This window comes from Scophthalmus maximus, chromosome 19 (genome assembly GCF_022379125.1).
Source record: "Scophthalmus maximus strain ysfricsl-2021 chromosome 19, ASM2237912v1, whole genome shotgun sequence".
Classification (NCBI taxonomy): Eukaryota; Metazoa; Chordata; class Actinopteri; order Pleuronectiformes; family Scophthalmidae; genus Scophthalmus; species Scophthalmus maximus.
In genome coordinates, this window is record NC_061533.1 from 20,017,338 (window position 1) to 20,038,072 (window position 20,735).

General features: G+C 42.1%; 2 protein-coding genes across 3 annotated transcripts; one reads left to right on the forward strand and one right to left on the reverse strand.

Moving 5' to 3' along the window:
- The first annotated feature begins 5,828 nt into the window (after nt 1-5,828).
- On the forward strand, nt 5,829-13,827 carry anapc5 (anaphase promoting complex subunit 5). 2 transcript variants are annotated; one of them, XM_035640653.2, is made up of 17 exons: nt 5,829-6,362; nt 6,460-6,539; nt 6,730-6,839; nt 6,959-7,202; nt 7,397-7,463; nt 7,604-7,705; nt 7,823-8,013; nt 8,113-8,194; nt 8,322-8,414; nt 9,203-9,384; nt 9,614-9,749; nt 9,892-9,966; nt 10,861-10,982; nt 11,081-11,188; nt 11,437-11,584; nt 11,750-11,912; nt 12,013-13,827. In XM_035640653.2, the coding sequence occupies exons 1-17, from the start codon at nt 6,165-6,167 to the stop codon at nt 12,231-12,233; spliced, it is 2,322 nt and encodes a 773-aa protein (XP_035496546.1). In that variant the 5' UTR covers nt 5,829-6,164; the 3' UTR covers nt 12,234-13,827. The 2 variants fall into 2 exon arrangements, with proteins under 2 accessions (XP_035496546.1, XP_035496547.1); XM_035640654.1 differs by having other exon boundaries at nt 11,988-12,189.
- Nucleotides 13,828-14,023: 196 nt separating this feature from the next.
- On the reverse strand, nt 14,024-20,391 carry ggt1a (gamma-glutamyltransferase 1a). Its single transcript, XM_035640657.2, has 12 exons — nt 19,846-20,391; nt 19,607-19,737; nt 19,431-19,520; nt 18,962-19,154; nt 18,208-18,368; nt 17,937-18,086; nt 17,367-17,503; nt 16,990-17,177; nt 16,714-16,841; nt 16,174-16,286; nt 15,975-16,088; nt 14,024-15,079 (listed from the first exon to the last, which is right to left on the reverse strand). The coding sequence occupies exons 1-12, from the start codon at nt 20,016-20,018 to the stop codon at nt 14,933-14,935; spliced, it is 1,725 nt and encodes a 574-aa protein (XP_035496550.1). The 5' UTR covers nt 20,019-20,391; the 3' UTR covers nt 14,024-14,932.
- Nucleotides 20,392-20,735: the final 344 nt, after the last annotated feature.

The following is a 20,735-nucleotide window of genomic DNA, read 5'->3' on the forward strand; positions in this document are numbered from 1 at the left end:
ACCATCGCCCCTCTCTACGCCCCCAGTCGGTGGGCCGATCGACACATTCCCCGTCGGTGGTCCGAACGTCGCCTGCTCCACGCCTCCAGTCGGTGGGCCAATTGACACGTCCGTCGTCGGTGGTCCGACCAACGCCTCCTCCACATCGCGGGTCGGTGGGCCGCTCGACACGTCCCTCGTCGGTGGCCCGACCATCGCCTTGCTCCACGTTGCCAGTCGGTGGGCCGATCGGGTCTTGTCACCCCCTGTCCAGTATCACCCCATATAGGAATCTCCTTATAGACCACGTTACCATGGAGAGAATGTCTGCTTCCAAAAAAAACAAATGACAAAATTCCTGTCTCTCTGGTCCCCCTTGATCAACTCTATCACTTAGTCAGGGTGGGTGTTTGCGGCCTCGCTGCTCTGGGTTCCGTGCGATCAATGGGTGGGTCAATCAACACGTCCCTCGTCGGTGGTCCGACCGTCGCCTGCTCCACGTCGCCAGTCGGTGGGACGATCGACACGTCCCTCGTCGTTGGTCCGACCTTCGCCTGCTCCACGCCTCCAGTCGGTGGGCCGATCGACACGTCCGTCGTCGTTGGTCCAGCCAAACTCTGCTCCACCTCGCCAGTTGGTGGGCCGATCGACGCGTCCCTCATCGGTGGTCCGACCGACGCCTGCTCCACGCCCCCAGTCGGTGGGCCGATCGACACATTCCCCGTCGGTGGTCCGACCGTCGCCTGCTCCACGCCTCCAGTCGGTGGGCCGATCGACACGCCCGTCGTCGGTGGTCCGACCAATGCCTCCTCCACGTTGCCAGTCGGTGGGCCGCTCGACACGTCCCTCGTCGGTGGTCTGACCATCGCCTTGCTCCACGTCGCCAGTTGGTGGGCCGATCGACGCGTAACCTGTCACCCCCTGTCCAGTATCACCCCATATAGGAATCTCCTTATAGACGACGTTACCATGGAGAGAATGTCTGCTTCCAAAAAAAACAAATGACAAAATTCCTATCTCTCTGGTCCCCCTTGATCAACTCTATCACTTAGTCGGGGTGGGTGTTTGCGGCCTCGCTGCTCTGGGTTCCGTGCGATCGATGGGTGGGTCCTAGGGGCTGGGTGCGTCTGGTTGTCCCCTGGGGCTGGGGGGCTGTTGCTGCTGTCGTGGGGCGGCTGCAGGGGTGTGTGTGTGGGGTGCTGCCTCGCTGCTTCGGAGGGAGGGTTGGGGGTGGCGAGCTTCTGACCTGGGCTGGGTGACAGTGCCTCCTGGGTGCGGTGGGACTGCGGGTCTGGGCCCTGGGAGCCGTGGGGGGGGGCTGGTGCCTGCCGTGATGGCCCGGTGGTGCTCCGGGGCGCGCCGGCATGCCTGCAGACTGTGTAGGGGGGATGGGGTGGGGGGTTGCCTGCCCTCTCCCTTGGGGGTGGTTGCCTGGGGGGGCTGGGCCCGGGGTCTTGGGCAGCCTCGGGTTTGCGGGGCTCGGGGGCCGCTGGCTCTGCCTGCGCTCGGGGGGGGGGCCTCTGGCTGGGCTGGGGGGGCTGTCATCCCTGGTTCCCCCGCGGTCTAGCTCTCTGGCAGCGGGGGGGCTTCCCGGCACGGCTCTCTGCTGTTCTCCCTTGGGGTGTGGCATGGCTGTTGCTCGGGACATGTGGTCTCGGGTCCTTTGCGCTTTCGAGGGGTCGCGGGGGCCCTGGCTACTGGGGTGGCCTGCCTGCCTGCTGCTGAACCAGACTAAATTATCTGGTAGTTCAATACTGCCATCCTCTGGATAAAGGTGACGATAGTCCTGTCTCATGTCCCTAAAGGCTGATGCACCCAACACATTTTCCAACTCAGTTTTGTGCTTGTAAAAATTCATCTCCAATTTGCTCTACAATTGGAGAGATCACATTTTCATATAAATGCTGATTAATTTGCAAGATAAACGATTGCATGCAAAGTTGTAAATCTAACAAAATTGACAAGACAGACAATTATTATGTGCAAAAGAGTGAGTGATTTCGGTTCTAATTTCAATTTTGCCTCTTTTATGTATCATATTCCCATCATATATCTAATGATGATGTCATAATATCACAAGTGTTTCATCTGCATCCTTAAAATGATAGAATTTTAATTAATAATAGCCCATATGGATAAAAATAATGGAAATATTACTAGTGTTTGTCGGTAGATATGGTGAAATATGGTTAAAAATCTCAGGTTTTCCAGGCTTCATACTATGTTATGTTTCATACTATAATATAAGTTATCTGCTACACTCCACTGTATAGCAGGTGCTTATCATTGGTGCAGAAAAGCTCCTATCTGATTGATTAAAGTTTCAAGCTCTATATTTATTAACACAAGATAACTGGAAATATATCCCTGGTGTTTAAATTGGTTTTGGTTTTTTTTATTTCTGAATGTCAGTCAGTGTAGATATAGTATTGTTTGGGCAGAGTATCATAGTGCACCATGTATACATTATATTAATAGTGTACATTTGTAATGATTCATCCATGAATCACCTAAAGATTCATGGACTTTTTGGGAAAGATAATAAAAAAAAAGGCATGCCACACATTTGTACACACATTTATGCTTTTACAAACAAAAGGTTTTGTAAATGACTTGTAAGTATACACTTAACTTTGTGTATAGACAGTGGCTGTTTTTGAGTCTTTATTATTCACGGAGAACCCTGGAATTCCGCGTGGAGACTCTAGAGTTAAACATTTATCTAAGAGGAGAACAGGGGAGGGGTGATCAGAACAAACATATAAAATGCACTAGCAAAGGTAATAGAAGTTATGAAGTCAGTGGTTGCTGCAGCAGTCGTGGAGCTAATTATTGTGATGGTGTCAGTGGAGGCAGCAACAATCAATTTTGATCTTTATGGTAGCTAATCATTTCCTCAAATCACAGATTTACCTGGTTTGATATTTAAAACACACACTTTGGAATTTAGAGATATAAATTTGTCACTGAGACAGCATGTGTATCTCTTACTTCTAACTTTATATAAATTGAACTCCTCACTCACCAGCGTGTCCACTTTGTAAGCTGAATGATGATTTGGGTCCAGCAGAGCCATCGGGTGCTGTAACCAACATATTGCTGAAGGATGTGTGAAGAAACATACTCTCTCCATACATGGCCTAGGGGTAAAGCCTGCTCCAGTTTTCTCAGGACTGTCAGACATCTGCCAAATGACACAACATACATAAATGGAGGGAATATGATAATCTGATGCATGTTAAATAAAGTTTTTGGTTAAATTTATACTATATTCTGAGGATAATGTAATTGTACTTTGGAAACAGGGAACACAATTCAGTCAATTAAAGAGCAGTGGAGGGTTAGGACACAAGAGAGTTACCCTGCTACTATTAAGGCAACCAGGACAAAATGGTACAGCACATCAGTGTACTTTACAGTATATTGGACTATAAATGTACCTTTTTTTTTTTACAAGTAGGCCACCTCAATATTTTGAGTCCTGCTGTCTGCCACAAAGTTATCTATATTATTTATGTTCAATTACACGGTACGATAAAGACCCAGCTCTGTATAGACCATTCCCTACATGAAATATGGCTTCCTATATCTTGCTCAACTGTGGCTAATCCATGAAAAGAAATATAGACAGTCCCTGTGACATCATTAAATCAAGTGACCTTAGGCTGTCAGTTTTACTTTACCCTATATTGTATGTTTTGAGGCTGTTTAAGGCCAGGTTTTGGTAGAAATTCTCTTTGGTATTCCAGAAAGTGTGTCTAAATCATCAAACACTTCTACTTTCTCCTAATGTCAAAGTTATAATCATTCTACTAATGATATAGAATGTATGTAATGAACAAAACTGATGTAAGGAGCATTTAAGCCATTCCAGTCACATGGTGGCTAATCGTTACAGAGGTGTATGCAGACTTTGATCCAGTATTATACACCTTTATTTATATCAGCTGTGCAGTCCATACAGTATGTACACTGTCGCCCATAAAGTTGGAATAAAATATTTTTTACCTCATCTCATGAAATGATTGTGACAATGTGATTTATTCTTGATAGATAAAGTGTATATCTTCTCAAAACTTTATTGATCAATCTCTTTCAAACATATCACAGTGAAAATTAAACCACAATTAACCTTTGCAAACTCTTAATATTCCAAGGAAATCAGCAATGTTGGCTTGTTTGTGCCCGGAGTGCAAGCACTCTTTGGCGTATTGCCAGTTGCATCGGACAGAGCATAGCCTAGGGAACTTCTGTGTCAAATTTGGTTGAAAATTTTACAGCCAATTCTGAAAACGTGGGCTTGCATACAGACTTTAAGCAGGAAAAGGACAACACAGCGAATGTCTTGCCTTAATAGCGCCAAACAATTCTGAAGCATGAATTTGTTTCACCTAGGTAACTGGGACTCATGTAATCATTGCACCTGGTCAAAGGTGATTACCGATGTGTATAACTAGGAATAAAAAGAGGAATGTGTCTGAAAACAAAATTATTCCAACTTTATGGGCAACAGTGTAGTTATTGAGGATTACAGAACAGTATGACTAGGACTGGATTCACGGTTTGTTCATGTTGCTAGAGCTCAGAAAGTTTTTAGCTGCATTTATATTTAATATAAATCATAATGTTTGATCAAACCAGTCATAGGAAATAAAATTCAGCACCATAAGAGAACTTATCTGATGTCTGAGCTGTAGTAGTCATTAAACAGTAGTGCCACCAACTGCAGCATTTGCTTAAATAAAAGCCTCCTGATCTACCACTATGTTAACATATACATGAATATGAAGTCATTATAATAATGTACTGAGTTTTTTTTTAAAAACAGAGGCAAACTGTGAATATGTGAATATAAAGAGGAACTTTATTTTCACTCGAACATGGAACATTAATTTATAATTGGAACATTTTAACATGGAAAGTTTATGGAACATTTGAACATAGAAGTGTATTTATTTCTGAATATAGAACATTAAATTACACTGGGAACAGTGGATGTTACACTACATGGCACATTTAGGCAAGCTCTTCCTTGCCCAAACTCTTCCTTGCCCTCCTCCTCAGCAGTGGCATCCTGGTACCCCCTGTACTACGAAGTGAGTTCAACATACCAAGGATATGTTTTCTTTATTTGGCTTGACTGCATGACGATTTCCATTGAGGTTAAGAAAAAGTAGTTAGTAAAAGGCGATAGGAAGGACCTCCAAATACACCCCAGCCTTAGTGATCATTAGTTGTACAAAGATGCATTGTGTGATACAATGAGTGCACTATTGGGTAAAAGAGATTTCACTAAGCATTCCGACAGGATTTCAAAATGTCAAACTCACCAAATGTTCACTGTATATGTGTTTTTAAATTCAGATATTGTAAACTGTTCTTGCCTTTAGAGGGCAAACATCAGTATATTTGTAATAAGTATGTTCATGAAAGCCATCAAATCCACTTCCCTGTAGGACTTCAATGGGCGAATACAATACAATAGTACTTCCAAGGAAAACATTTATAACAAAGGTGTGCTCAAATCAGACTATGTCGCACAGTATTGACATTTGAAAGCATTAAAATAAATAAATACAGTCGTTACTAAAAACAAGGGAAGTCTATGCTGGAAATATGCAATTAAAAAAATTGAATGAGGAAAAAAAATGCTCACTGCCTCATTCTGCCGTCATTTTTCCAAATGAGAGACCGTTATTAAGAAACGGACTGGAACTTGAAGGAATCAAACACATGGACCTGAAAAAATGTTTGCAAGTAACTCTAATCTCAAGGATATAGGTAATACCTAATTCAGTCAGTGGTGGCGATAATGCTCCACTTATGGTTGCGACACGCCAGCGAAACAAGAAGAAGAAGTAATACGTATTTTTCATGGGACAGAAGGAGGGCTGTTTGAAAGGGAAAAAAGGTACTTTCTGTCAACATGTTCAAAATAAAACAAATTACCTGACAAGGTCGACGTGGCTGTTCGTTGTCAGTAAGACGTCTCGTCTACAAGTCCGCTCAGACTAAACGTTGACCTGTTGTTTGCTTTTTCCCAGGACATAATGTTCAGTGAACTTTAGCTTGCGACGTTAGCTAGCTCGTAGCTCTGTTTGACTGTTGTCTGTCTTTAACGTTGCTTTCCGCTCAATGTTGAACCATTTCACCATTACACTGGTGTCTTTCTAAACCCCGTGACGATGGCGAGTGTGCACGAAAGTCTGTATTTCAACCCCATGATGACGAACGGAGTGGTCCACGTCAACGTGTTTGGCATTAAAGACTGGGTGACTCCGTATAAAATCTCCGTGCTGGCGCTGTTGTATGAGATGACCGCATCTAAGATCACACTGCCAGAAAGAAGACGACTTAACCAGCTGATCCTCCCCCTGCAGCAGGTTGGTTTTGTGGATGTGACTGTAGTTGTCTTGCACTCCACTGTGTGGAAGCAGGTGTCTCATAATTTTCCCTTTTTTGTCACGTGGGGTTTATCAGGGTCCTGACCTGACTCTTGGCCAGTTCCTGCAGACAGTGGAGGAGTGTTGCCCTCAGACTGCATATGCGGTCAAACTCCGGTATGACTCACACTGCCTGCAGTTGATTGCTAAATACTATGCAGCCTTGTAGTGTTTTATTATTAATATCAGGCTAAGGACTGCTGGTGCTGTCACAGTCTCCATAAGTTCAGGAAATCCCTTTATAATATTATAGTCTTTGGCAGGGGAATGAGAATATATTGCTGAAGCTATTGCTTTTCATTCAAAGGCTTCATGAGATGGCAGACGGAGAGCTGAAAGATATGGAGTACTTCTTTTCCACTCTTCCCACCCCGTTCACTGCTTTTGATTCTGAGGCTTATAAAACCAGCGTTGTGGGTGAGTAGTACACACATGATTTGCAGCTGCCCTCAAAGTCTGATTGCAGGATCTGAACCATCTTTATTCTCATCAAGAACACTTGCATTATGCTGTGACTCACCCGATTTTGTGTTTAGGTCTTTTTATGAGACACATGCTCCTGGCCTACAACAAGCTGTCCTTCAGTCAGGTCTACAAACTCTACAAGTCCCTGCAGCACTACTACCACAGTCACTACGCCAAGCCTACTGATGGGCAGGAGGGACTTCCTGCGCTGGTTGCCGATGACTCAGATATGGACCTCACCAGCGCTGAGGATACTGTAGGAGACAGAACAGGCAAAGAGGAGATGGACACCCCACTTCATGTGTCAGAGCTTCGGTTAGTGACACTCCTCTTGAATATTTAAGTTTTCATCACTGCCTTCTTTTGTTACTTGAGATTTTTTAATTCGCTACTTTCGCTACATTATGCAAGTTATATATGATGTGGTAATTGACAACCCAGTTGTTTGAATGTTATTGTGATTAGGATGATTTTCTTCACAGCAGAGTCTTGTTTTATTTTGGTTCTAGAAATGATAATGCTCTGAGCAGAGGTCCCCTGTCCCAAAAACAAGCAGAGTACTTTCTTGCTAGACAGGTGAGTGTTTAAGTCAAGGCTTAAGTGATTCAATTGTATTGGTGTCATCTCTTACAAACCAGCAGATTTGACACAATGTGGTCATGTGGTAGCACTCAATGGCCCTTACATTGTTTTTCTTTCTTTATGTATTTCACCAGGCCTATCTTTTGAAGAATGATGAGAATAAAGCTCTAAAGCCCGCTGCACTGCAGGAAGAGCTCAACAACATGCTGAAGTTTAACCCAGATTTTGCTGAGGCAGTGAGTACCATCGCCCTGACTTCCACCATCATTTTTAGGAGTATGTTTCTGATTTATCAATTCCAATGAGTTTCAGGGCACATTTCATCAGCTCTATGGTCTTTTGTCTCTGCGCAGCATTACCTGAACTACTTGAACAGCATGAGAGTCCAGGACATCTTCCTCTCCGCCCATAGTCTCTTACATTATTTTGACCGCCTCATCTTGTCTGGAAATGAGGGAAAGAGCAACGGAGATGAGGGCTATGGTCGAAGTCTCCGTTATGCTGCTCTGAACTTGGCAAGCCTGCACTGTCGCTTCGGTCACTAGTAAGTACAAGTGATGATGGAGTACTGAGTTGACAAGTGGACAAGTTTCTAAGCTAAAAATAAATGCATTTACACAGATTTCCCTTTTCCCCCCTTCAGTCATCAGGCTGATCTGGCTCTCCAGGAGGCTATCCGTATAGCTCAGGAGTCCAATGACCACGTGTGCTTGCAGCACTGTCTGGTAATCATGTTTTCAAATGTTATTATTTTACTTCATGTGACTATTGTTCCATGTGATACTTGTTCATTCGGTCTGAACTGAATGCCTCTTAGTTTATTTCTCCCTGTGTCTTTGTGTCCGACATCAGAGTTGGCTCTACACCCTGCAACAGATGAAAGGATCTGACAGCACAGTGTTGACTGAGGATTCAGTGAAAATGGCTGCCCATTTCTGCCTGCCGGTGAGTCTGAATAACTGTGTATATTAAAGTAGCTATGGCTGAGTTCCTTTTGCTTAAATTTTTTATAATGTTCCAATATGCAAAATGTAATTTAAAAAAAAGCTATAACTAAAATGTTTACATAACACATGAACAAACGTTGCAAACAAAATTAAACATGTATCAAATTAGGTGAAACATGCATCCAAATCATGCATCCATACAAAGGAAATGATTGTGACTGTACTACACTGCATCAGTTTACTGTGTCTGTTAGGTATTGACCAAAATGTTTGTTTTTGAAACCACACATTTTTCAATCCACCTAAGCTTTAATAATGTAAAAAGCATTATTATTGTTGTTATTATTATTCATTGCACTCACATTAGTAAAGAAGATGTCTACAGACTGCACTTGCAGCAGTGACACTAGGTTGGGGTATTGTGATTCTATAGTCTTGTCGATACAAGATTGTGGATGGTTTGTATTATGGTTTGGGTCTTGGTTTCAGAATAGTTACACTCCTAGCAATTATACTGTATTTACAACTGTTACACACTGGGTATTAGATATATGTGTTAATTGTTAGCAGCACTTTAATACCTCTCATTACAGATTATAATAGTTACATAAAAACAAATGGAAAGCTTAAAAAAACAAGAAAAGGAAATTAAAAACATTAAGGGAAACGAAACACAGAATGCATCATTTAACAGTCGTGTTGTTTGGTTAAACCTGTTTAACCTTTGCATATCGGATGCTTGACGTGTTATCCATCACACTTACTGATAATCCTCCTGTTTTATAGTATCTGGCCTCTCTGGGCATTCAGTCATTGGTCCAGCAGGGGGCTACGCTGGGTAAGACGGCACACAAGCTGATGGACGCTCTGAAGGACACGGACATCCTGCACTGGAAGCACAGTCTGTCAGAGCTGATCGAGATCAGCCTGGCTCAGACTACGTCCATATGGAGGATGTATGGCAAGAGGTCAGGCTCACGTCGCACCACCACACCACACAGTTGTCAGTTCTGTCCAATGTTACTGACAACAGACTTGCCTGGTAACATTGTAATGTCTTACATTGTCATGCATGGGTTAATGTCCTGTACAGCTGAACATCTTCTGCACATATTTGCCCATGAAAGAGCATAAATATAGCAACATAGATAACCAGGACGTTATGGTCATTAATGGGGCCTTCCTTGACTGTTGCAGTACCATGGCTCTGCAGCAGGCCCAGCTGCTACTAAACATGAGCAGTCTGGAGCCAGTCAACTTCGGGGTCCAGCAGAACAACACGGAGGCCTTCACCGTGGCTCTCTGCCACCTGGCCGAACTACACGCAGAGCAGGTAACACATTTGATTAATGCAGGTCCATTAGTGAGGTAGCCTTGCGGGAATGCAATAAACATTGATCATGTCTGTTTTCCTGTCCCGAGGCAGAGTTCAACACTTAACTCTTTGTGTCGTGCAACTTTTTTCTTCTGTTCAGGGCCTGTACTTTGCTGTTTCAGAGATTCTCCAGCATCTGAAGGAACAGTTTCCTCCTCACTCACAACATGCAAAGGTGGGTCCTCTAAACTGTATTATTCAGTGCTGCTCTACAGAGGATATGACGGCAGACAGAGTTAAATTGAGAAACACAGACTTAAAAGTCTTCAGGCTCACCAGTAAATAGAATAAAAAATTAAAATATTGTTTTACCTCCACTTGATACCTTTTTTTAGGTTGATTTTATTGGTTTACCCCCATGAAATAGTTTGCCATAGAACCCACATACTACCAAAAAACTGAAACTAAACTCTGCCTTTAGATATAACAATGTTATAATTATGTTATAATTTGGTTCTATATAAATAAGTTGACCTAACAAGAGGAAATTGCAGCATCTACCAAATTATGTTTTTTGTTGTCCCTTAAAATGTCTTTGTTTACAGTCCTATGGGTCTGTCTGGCCCGTTAAGATTAATATTAATATTTAATGAATTCATTTTTTTAAAGTACATTGAAATATGGAACAAAGCTAAAACACATTAAATACCGTGAATTCTACTTTGAGTCAAAAGCTGAGGATGGCAGTTGCTCTTCCTCCACTAAGCTGATGCAGTGGGCAGTTGTGTTTTTTTAAGTTGGAGAGTGGAATAAAATTGCCAATATATCCATTTATGAAAATAGATACTTTTCTATTTGAGATAATAATGAGTACATTCAGTTTGGCTAGCACACCTGCTATCTATCACTTGATGTAGCTTTCTTTCTCTAGCTAATAATTGGCTGCTTATTTTGAGTTTAGCTTTTTGTTTAACACCATTTTGTTGTAGCCGCAAATTTTGCATATATGTATTGTATGTATTTTGAAGCATTTTGTGTATGAGACTGAATTGGTTTATTCTGTGATGCTCAATCTATTTGGTTTTTTTGTGTGTTTGTGTGTGGTTTTTTTTTTAAATCACAATTGCAGCTGTGGATGCTGTGCGACCTCAAAATCCAGTTTGAGAGGCACATGAATGAAGGAAAATACCACTTAGCGGAGCCACTGGTCACAGCTATCTCTGCTTTAAACAAAACAGAGGGTCTCTTCAGGTAACGCCAAGGCACAAATATTCAGTTCTGATCATGATGATAGCTGCCTCATACATGTGTCGTTAGTGCTATAGCAGTAACGGTGTGTTTGTCGACAGGAAAGCCCAAGTTCTTAAGGCTCTCAACCGCAGCACCGAGGCGTACAGCATCTTAAAGCGGCTTCAGGTTCACTGTGAGAAGACTAAATGCACAGAGATGGTCATCAGGTAGACAGCCTTTTATTCTGGAATGTTGTTGATAACGTGTTTTGTGAAGATTGCCTGTTTACTGGAGTGTCTTGGCGGAGGGACCACGCCTATATTTAGCTTCTTATTTGTGGTATTGAATCGACTGACCTTTTTATTTTAGGACTGAGCAAATAAAAATAAATGCCTCCCCTCTTCCTTTTCCAGGGATCAGTGTAAGTCACAATTTTATTTTCGTCAACATCACTGCCTGTTTATGTCTCATACAGAGGGATGCTCGCCACTGCCGGGCTCCACTGGGAGTCGTCTGGCTTCTCCACTGCTCTCCCTCTCCTCCTGCAGGCTTTGGCCTCGGCAAGACAGCACCACCTACAGTCCCTGGCCTCAGAGACCATCCTTCACCTGGCCTTTACTCAGGTCAGCCGCAACAGAGAAACAGACTTCACTGTATAACTGTTACAGCTCCCATTTATGCAAATGACAGCAGCCTTTATTTAGAGTGTGGCTGCTGTAAATGCGATATATAAAAGCAGGAGGTCATGTGTGTGTGCGTGGTTTATTTGTTTCCTCTCTTCTCTGCAGCTGATGCTGGGGGTTCCTGAGAAAGCTCTGAATGTCCTGCATGAAGCCATCGAGCCTGTTCTGGCCCATGGAGCAGTCATGGAAAAAGGTCGAGCCCTGCTGTTGACAGCCCGCTGTCAGATGGCGGTGGCTGGGTTCAGGCCAAACAGAAAAGGGCAAGCAGGTAACAGCCTCACCCCGCTGTTGAACACTGATTGCTATCTCACGGTGTCATGTGGTTGTTCATTTCAATTCAAAGACTGGTGCTTATTATCTCCCTGCAGATTTTCATCTGGCAGTTTTGGCTGTTGACACTCTTAACGAGGCTGCGGCCTATTTTTCCAAGCTGAACTGTAAGGAGCGGCTACGTGACGTCCACTACCTGCAGGCTCAACTCCACCATTCCCTGGGACAAATCTCACAGTGCAACAAAAGTGCCATGCTCTTCCGGCTGCTTGACCAGGAGCTGCAGTCAGCAGCACCACCATTCTCCATGCGACTCTAACTGTTTGTTTTTCAGCAACAAACTGTAGACTTTTTGGGGGGGCTGCTGAAAAGGAGAGAACACATCCTCAACTGCTGAGTTGAGTCATTTCAGCTCACCACTAGATGGTAGTGAAACTCTGTCCTGTTCTGTCGCAGCTCTGAAATGTAAGTTTTAGGAATATTTTGAACTTGTTGTTATTCTGGAACTAATGCCCGGATAATTATTAAATAGTAAGCAGTCATAAATGTTTTTATTATCTCTTCACTTGTGGTTTGTTACAGATTTGAGCTGTTTTACCCTCCACTTTTTGATAAATAAGGGTAATACAACAGTTAGCTGTCAGATGCATGTTTTTCAGTGGACTGGATGATTCATATTTCCCAACAAGAATTCTGATGACGCTGGAATCTGAGGGGATGAAATCGTGATCACATGGTGTAATAGAGCCACTGTGACATAACAGCAGATACTTTATCTTTATTCCACTTATGCCTGACACGATATGAATGATTACATTTCTTCTGAATCTGCTACTCAAAGCACTGCTTTTCAGAAATCAAACATTTTATCTTACTTAGTTTTAATTTAATACGACAAGCATTGTAATAATTGTAACAGTAATGTACTTGCAGTCGGAAATGTATGTGGTAAAGTTTAGTTATGGTCTCAGTTGTTTTTAAAGTTACTAGTCATCTTGATATTTCATGTTGCGATAGTTTTGTTTGTCCCTATGTACAAGCATATCTGTCCCATTGACCATCTGTGCCGGCCCCCTGGAAGTTTCTGTTGAATGAGCTCAAGTGCCATGTTTGGTTTCATGTCGTTTCCTGTATATACAGATGGATTGCAGTGGTGCGTAGTAAAAACAGGCCTGTTTTCTATGTAAATATCACACAGTCAAGTCATACACCCCGCTCTCACAAGTGAGGGATTGATCACAAAAAACAGTGTGTAAGCCAGGTCACAGGGCCGCTTAATAATAAACTAATGCATCTCTGGATACAGGAGCATGTTTATGAGCTGAGGATTCAGTTTACGCTTTTACCCATTGAGTTTAACCATAGCAGGTATTGTGAGCTGCAGTGGGGTTTTAAATCACTAAGCGTTGTTCATCAAGTTTGCTTCAAATGCAGCTTTTCAATAAGATCATTCGACCATCATTGAAGAGATTGAAAAAAATAAGTTTTCTTTGGAGCTCAGAAAAGTAATTATCAACAAAAAGCTGAACTTTTTTAGATTGAGGAGTGTACCCAAAAGGTGACGAAGCAGTCTTGTTGCCGGTACTTGGTTTTTAATTTGCTCAGAGCACGAGTGGAGATATTTTCTGAATCCTGATTGAAATTCACTCAACAATCTAAGTCGAATGCATCATCTCCGACATCTGTTCACGTTGTCATTTTTGGTGCTTAAATAGTGAGTACATTAATGGATTAAAGCATATTTAGGTATTGTTTAATATTATAATATATAAGTGCCAAACATTCACTGTGCCAGCTGCTTTTCTCTGTTTTGGGCTTTTAGCCATGCTATCATAGCATGACTGTTGGTCTATATCTTACATTTCAATGTTAATTTATAATTGGCACCATAATTATATAAAATGTTGTTTTCATTTTGGTTTGTGGCCTGCACTATTAATGACATTTCCTTCAGCCTCAGCTGTAGGCAACTTGGGTATTAACAAAAGGTAAACCCTCTCATAAGCATTTCTTATGTAAGGTAATTCATGACAGCATCCTCATGTTAGTATTTAGCAGTACAGAAACAGCACAATGCTATGGTAAAATGTAACATCTTTGTTCAAAATGTTTAATAACAAGCATGGCAACAAACATGGCATGAGAACAATGCATGTTTAGAAAAATATATCTGCAAATGTATTTTTTCAGAATACACTATACATTCACTGAACCACTACTCGATATTAAACATTTACAATTCAAAAAGTAAGTTTCACTATACTTGTGACGTAGACAACAACATTGTCAGGCTCTGCTAAATAATGTTGGTTTCATGATCAGCTCACATCAGGAGAAAGATGTAGGTAGATATTTTGGTAAAACAGGCAAACGACCTCTGGTGTCCTCATTTTTTTAATTAATGAATTCTTGTAGGGGTAGTTTTTAATTGATGGTTTTTCACCAGTTTGACATTAAAACAACCCCTAGCCCTTTTTTCAATACAAATTGCCCAATTATTGACATAGTTTTTCTACTTTCCTTAGACAATTAAATTAATGTAAATAGCACATGGACAATCTATAACCACATTGTTACCTTAAACATAGTGATGAAACCATTGAACATTTCTACTGATGACAGTATAATTTACGTTATTTGGGACTTACTTGTTTTTATACTGTGTAATACAAAAAATAGGTTTATAATATAGAAACAGGTGTGTTCTCCAAAACACCTCCCTGACCAGTATCCATTAGTGATGATACAGGATTCAAACTAGGTGCAACCTCTTGTCTTACTTCAAAACACAAAAATAAAAAATGATGCTGAAAAGTTGAGTTTGAGTAAAAGAGGTATTGAAATGGAATCACTTTCCATGTTTGAGTAAAAGAAATTCATCTCAGAGAAGGATTGGTGACTGTGTCTCTGTAGCTTAAACATTTGTTTTAGTCTTTAGTGTGGACACCTTGTGTGTATTGTGGCTCTGTATCTTTGAGGAGACAGTCCAGACAGACAGAGGAAGACTTGAAGTCGCATTCAGTATCCCGCTGGATAGCCTCCTTTCCTGGGGTCAGATTCTGCACAGAGACGCTCTCCCTGCCGCACCACCGCCTGGACAACGGAGTCTGGAGTCCTCAGCAGTTGTGTTACATGGTTCTTCTGGGCCAGACCCTCCAGCACAGTCTGCCATGGTATCATCACACACACACACACACACACACACACACACACACACACACAATCATGTAGACTTGTGTACAAGATTACTGGACTTTCATAGAGGTAAACAACAGAATAGACTCATTGCTTTTGCTTGTTTTTACTCTACCCATTCTGTATCATGTAACAATAACATTTCTGATTATGATTTTCTAATCCAGCAAAATTACTTTCTACCTTACAAGCACCCAGTAATTCAATTTACATGGACCTCGAACTTTGTCGAGATGGGCAATCTATGTTCATGCTGATAAAAATACAATTCATGATGCCTAAAAGAAATCATTTGTGAGCCCCTAACCTTTCCTCTGTAGTAAGATAACTCAACAGTTCATCATCATGTCCCCCTCGCGATGATTTCTAATAATTCTGTGTTGATTCCATCACTTTTCAACTAGCGCCACCATCAGGTCAAAATTCAAATTTCTACAATATGTCTCCAATAATTTGGTTACTTAATGAATCCCTGCAAAACTAACAACAGTCCAATGGCTGTACACGCTTATGCTTGCTCACATTCGATTTATTATTTGTAATAATTTTATCAACCTGTGATAATTCAGAGAAGAGATCGGGTCGTTTTTAAATGTTCTTAGTTGGTGCATCTAGATGCTTGGTAAACAGTAAATGGCTACCTAATGGAATGTACTATTATCCCAAGTTACAAGTATTTAATAATCAGCATGAGCTGAAATGAATGATCATCTGTATGACATCAACCAAAAAACACATGGTAAACCCTGTAGCCTTATTAGCATGTAATGAGTAATGTCCCTGAAATCAGCAATGTCACAGGATTTTCAATGATATATTTCAGAGGTTATTTGCTCCATACTGTAAGTCTCCATGTTTGACCCACCTTTTCGAAGCCCTGCTCCACCACCGTCATGTTTGGGTTGAGCTGATTGTGGACTCGCGGCTCTGTCACAGCTTTCTTTAGGTCGTAGTTAAAGAACAAGGAGTTCAGGATTACCTGTTTTTAGCCGGAAAATGCAAAATGTCAAATAATGAAGTGTGTGTCTGTGGGATGGAGGTGCGTGTGAATGAATCAGACTTACTAAGGCAGTGGCTGTGGTGATTTTTGTGCCCCCGGACGCTCCTACAACCATTTTCACTCTGTTTTCTTTGTCAAAGATGATAGTGGGACACATGGAAGACAGCGGCCTCTTGCCTGTCAACAGATAAACAGAATGCCGCTATGACTTCTGATTGTTTACCTTGTGGTTTAATGGTCCCCATGCAGCCATATTGATCTGACACTTATTTAAAATGACTGCGAGCAAACCAAAGAGTAGCAGTGGGCAACAGTTTGAGGTTGGAAATTAGCTTGTGGCTTTAAAATGGTGGAGGAGTACGCTGTGTGATAGCTAAAGGTATCGGACCTCTTGACAATGATAAATGCAGGAATAAGTGAAAGGCTGTTGGAATCATCACCTCTGCATCCTATTCACTAGAGAAAGGGTTGAATAACATCATCTTTGTGATGGTAGAATATTGGGGCTTAATTTAGAACCACCATTCATCAAAACAGACGTGTCCCAAAGTCATAAACTAAACTGGGGGGTTGGAATAAAACAAGTGTGATAGTCTAGCCACACCTGGTTGGATGAAGTTGTTGGGGGAGGGAGGGATTCCAAACCCATTTGTTATGTAGGGAGAGCTGAAGTCATCCATCTCGTCATTGAAAATTATTCCAGTCGATCGAGACATGACTTTGGAGCCAAAACTGGGGAAATAAAACAGCTTCTTAATGATTTATGACTCATTCAAAGTCACCAACAATAACTGCTTATGACTGGCAGGTTCAGGAAATACATTTGCCTATTCTGAAGGAAAGAGTCTATGATAAATTTTCTGAAGGCTTGATGTCTTACTATAGATTAATGGTGCTGGTGGCGGCCACGGCGCTGCCATCCTCAGCTATGACTGACAGGTGAGCTGTCCCATGGTTGTCTGGGACAAAATAGTCTGGCTCGTAGTAGCTGTCTGGGTGAGTGGTGTCATCTGTAATTTTACTTCTTATGCCATCAGCAAAGTAGTCTGAGGTCATGTTGTGGATGAGCTGAGGAGAGAAAAACAAGTCAGTTGCAGAGTGAAAATAACGGAGCACTATCAGATTTTTTTAAAATCAGGGCTAAAAAAATGGCACAGTGGCAAGCAGGAGACAGATGTGATCATACTGAGTATGGTGAAGTTAGGAATGTTCCACAGCAAAGGGCTGTAGGATTATAATAACAACATTAAGACTTACATCAGTAATATTGAGATAACGTGGGTCTCCAAGTCTGCTCCTCTTGGCATAAGCGAAACGAAAAGCCTCTACAATGCGATGGTAAGTCAGAGTCTTTTCCTCTGCTGTGGAGACACTGGTGTCTGTGAAGTTGTACCCTACAAGATATCCACAGCAAAAATCATATCTGGAGTAAATGAAGAATTACATTTTCTCAGCCTACTCAGACAATGATGCTTCGCCATCGTTGTGCTAAAAGACCATTTCTGGAAGTGGCAGGTCATTAAACTCCAACCAACGACATGCGCTCTTTCAGCAGATATGCGTCTGCAAGAACGTGTTGCTCCAGAGTCATATATGAACACATTAAATCTTAGCCCTAATATGAAATTAACTATGCCACTTTTTATTTAAAGCATGACTAAATATTTTCTGTTATTTAACAGATGGGGTGTTGATGGCAAATTAAATTTGGCAAGCAGAACTGAGCAGCAGCTCAGGTTTTCTGCTTCCAAAACGGGCGGACGACCTGGGGAAACCTGACATCTTTTCTTCTGCATGGCCGCACATGCTTTCGGCCAAGCTGCTCACCGTCCACTATGTTGAGTATGAGTGCCAGCACAGGGCCACTGGAGGGGGCGTCTGGGACGTGCATGGTGTATTCCCCAACATTCAGTTTCAGAGGGTTCTCATTCAGCACAGGCTGGTACTCCAACAAATCCTCTAGGGTGATAATACCACCTGAAACGAGCACAGAATTGAGCAGAGGGAATTTAAATTGAGGTATTATGATCAAATTACCGATGCTGTATTTTGTAAAGTCTCGGCTTGACTAAAATTAAAATGAACAAGAAAACAAGACCTGCTCCCTGGATGTCTTCCACGATACTCCGTGCCATTGAGCCATTATAAAACACATCAGGCCCGTCTTCTGCTATTCTTTGGTATGTGTCGGCCAACTTTGGAAATCTGACTATATCGTTTTCCTTCAAGATGTTTTTTTGGGAATCACAAAACACCTCACTGGAAGATGAGAAAAAAATTAATAATGTCAATTATGAAACTCACAAAAATGTATTTACGTTTTTAGAAAATGTAATCTGCTATTTGAAAATGTTTGACTTTTGCTCACACAGTAACAGAAAACAAGTGTAGATATTACTCTTTACATTCTTAAACCATGAAGATTTTATATTTGAAAACTATCCCAGAACCTAGAAAATGCATGTGACATCATTTAAGGTCCCAAAGCGATTGAGCGGGTGGGACCAGAAAGAGAAGCACAAATTTATGTGCAGTTCTCCACACAGCACAGAAGTAAACAAGGAAGCAAGGTCGCTTGTTTGCCCAGTGTACTGATTTTCATTAAAATAAATGGGGCATCATCTTGGAGTTAAGCGCCAATTTCTTGTATTAGATCCAGGGATGCTATATAGAGTTGTATCAGTCTTATCTAACTCACTGCCGGAAGAAGCATATTACCCAAGATGTCGAAATATACCTTCAGTGCAATAACTGCTGTGTTCATGTAATAAGTAAAAGCATCAGAAGGTATTGGAGCCACTGTTGCTGCCCTTCAAGTTAGTTTGTATTTCCTCTGAATGCTTCGTCCTTACCACATGTTGGCATTCCCTTGAATTGAATCTTTGCTCTTGAAGATGGCATGAGCCAAAGCTTTTCCTATAGGAAAGCCATGGCGAGCCAAGGTAATGCTGGGCTCAAACAGCTCCTTCCATGGCAGCCTGCCATGCCTCTTGTGTGCCATCTCGTAGCCACGGATCTCCCCAGGAATGGCTATGGATAATCCACCTGTCATGTAGAAACAGCCAGAGCACCGTGTGAAGTTCACCAGCTCTTTCTTTATGTCTCTTGTCTGAAAGTGTGAGGGAAGATTTGAGAGAAGCTGGAAAGACCTGAGGCTAGGATATTTATACTCTCTAAATCCCTCCCTAGCCTCTAAAGAACGCGTTACAGTAGCTTCAACAGTATCACAGAACTCAATATAGTCAGATCTGCATTGAGTGAATCTCTTTCTCTCTACTCTGAGCCTTGGCAATTCTCCAGCAGCTCACAGCCAGTTGCTACCTGCACGGGAAAGCTTGGTGTTGTTGCCAAACATGTCTTCAGTGGCGTTCATGGGTGCAGTCTCTCTTGCATCAATTGTTTCCACCTTCCCTGTTGACCGGCAAATGAGGATAGATTGATGATTTTGGCGTATAGTTAGCTGTGTTGACGAGGTGCGACTGATGATGCACACTCACCTGTGGAAGCATTATAGATGACAAAGTAGAGCCCCCCTCCTATTCCCATGCTGTGAGCGTTCAAAAGACCGACACATAGCAAGGCAGCGATGGAAGCATCCACGGCTGATCCGTTTTTCTTCAAAATGTCTCTGAAAATACAAAACTTCACCTAATGCAAAATTTGATAGCAAACATGCAGAAAGGGACAATGTGCAATCAGTGTGTGTCGCATTTGTAAAGCAGTCGAGTCCTCTCACCTCCCCACTTCTGAACACTTTCCAGCATCAGCAGCCACAGCAGCCTTTGAGTAGAAGTGGTCGGAGGGGGGCAGCGTGTTTTTCTTCCCCATACCCATGAAGACCCCGAGGAACAGGCTCACTGCAGCCACTAGCAGGACCACCAGGCCAGCAATCACAGGCTTCCCAACCATTTTCCTGTCCCGGGATAATCAACACACCTCAAAATTAGACAAAATCCCCTCGGCTCAAACATAAGTGTTGTCTCGTTCAGACATCATCGTGGTAGCCTTAACAACTACAATCATTTAAGCAGCGAGAGCAGAGGGTTCACTCACCTTTAGTTTTTTTTAACAGATAGATGTACAATATAGGACATAAAAAAGACAGAAGAAGGGAGTCGGCCAGTCCACTAACTCTCAGTGTGTGCCACACTAGTGTCAATACATGATGTGTCATCTTCGGTTTTACTTAGCTGTGGCGTCATATTGTAATGTTGCTGAGCAAAGCTTTCTGGATCTTTAAACATCTACAATAGCAACAGAAAAAAAAACGCATCACACCTGACTCAACAATATCCCTCCCATTGCTAAGAAAGACTTATCTTTTCCTATAAACAATGACCCCTGTACTCAAATTTGCACAAATACATAATCAATGACGAATAAATCCAACCTCTAACTCATACAGTATAAGCCACAGAACACGCATTCAGTGTTTCCTCAATGTTAATTTTCATTCTTTCATTCAAAATCAATCTTATCATTCTTGATAATAATCATTCTTATAATTCTTTTCTATTTACATGACTCTGCAAGAGTTTTTATTTTGACACGACAAGCCACAATGACGGAGCGCTCTGGAATCTTCTGGCGACACGCCCCCGAGGAGTGCAAGGAAGAGAGATGAGT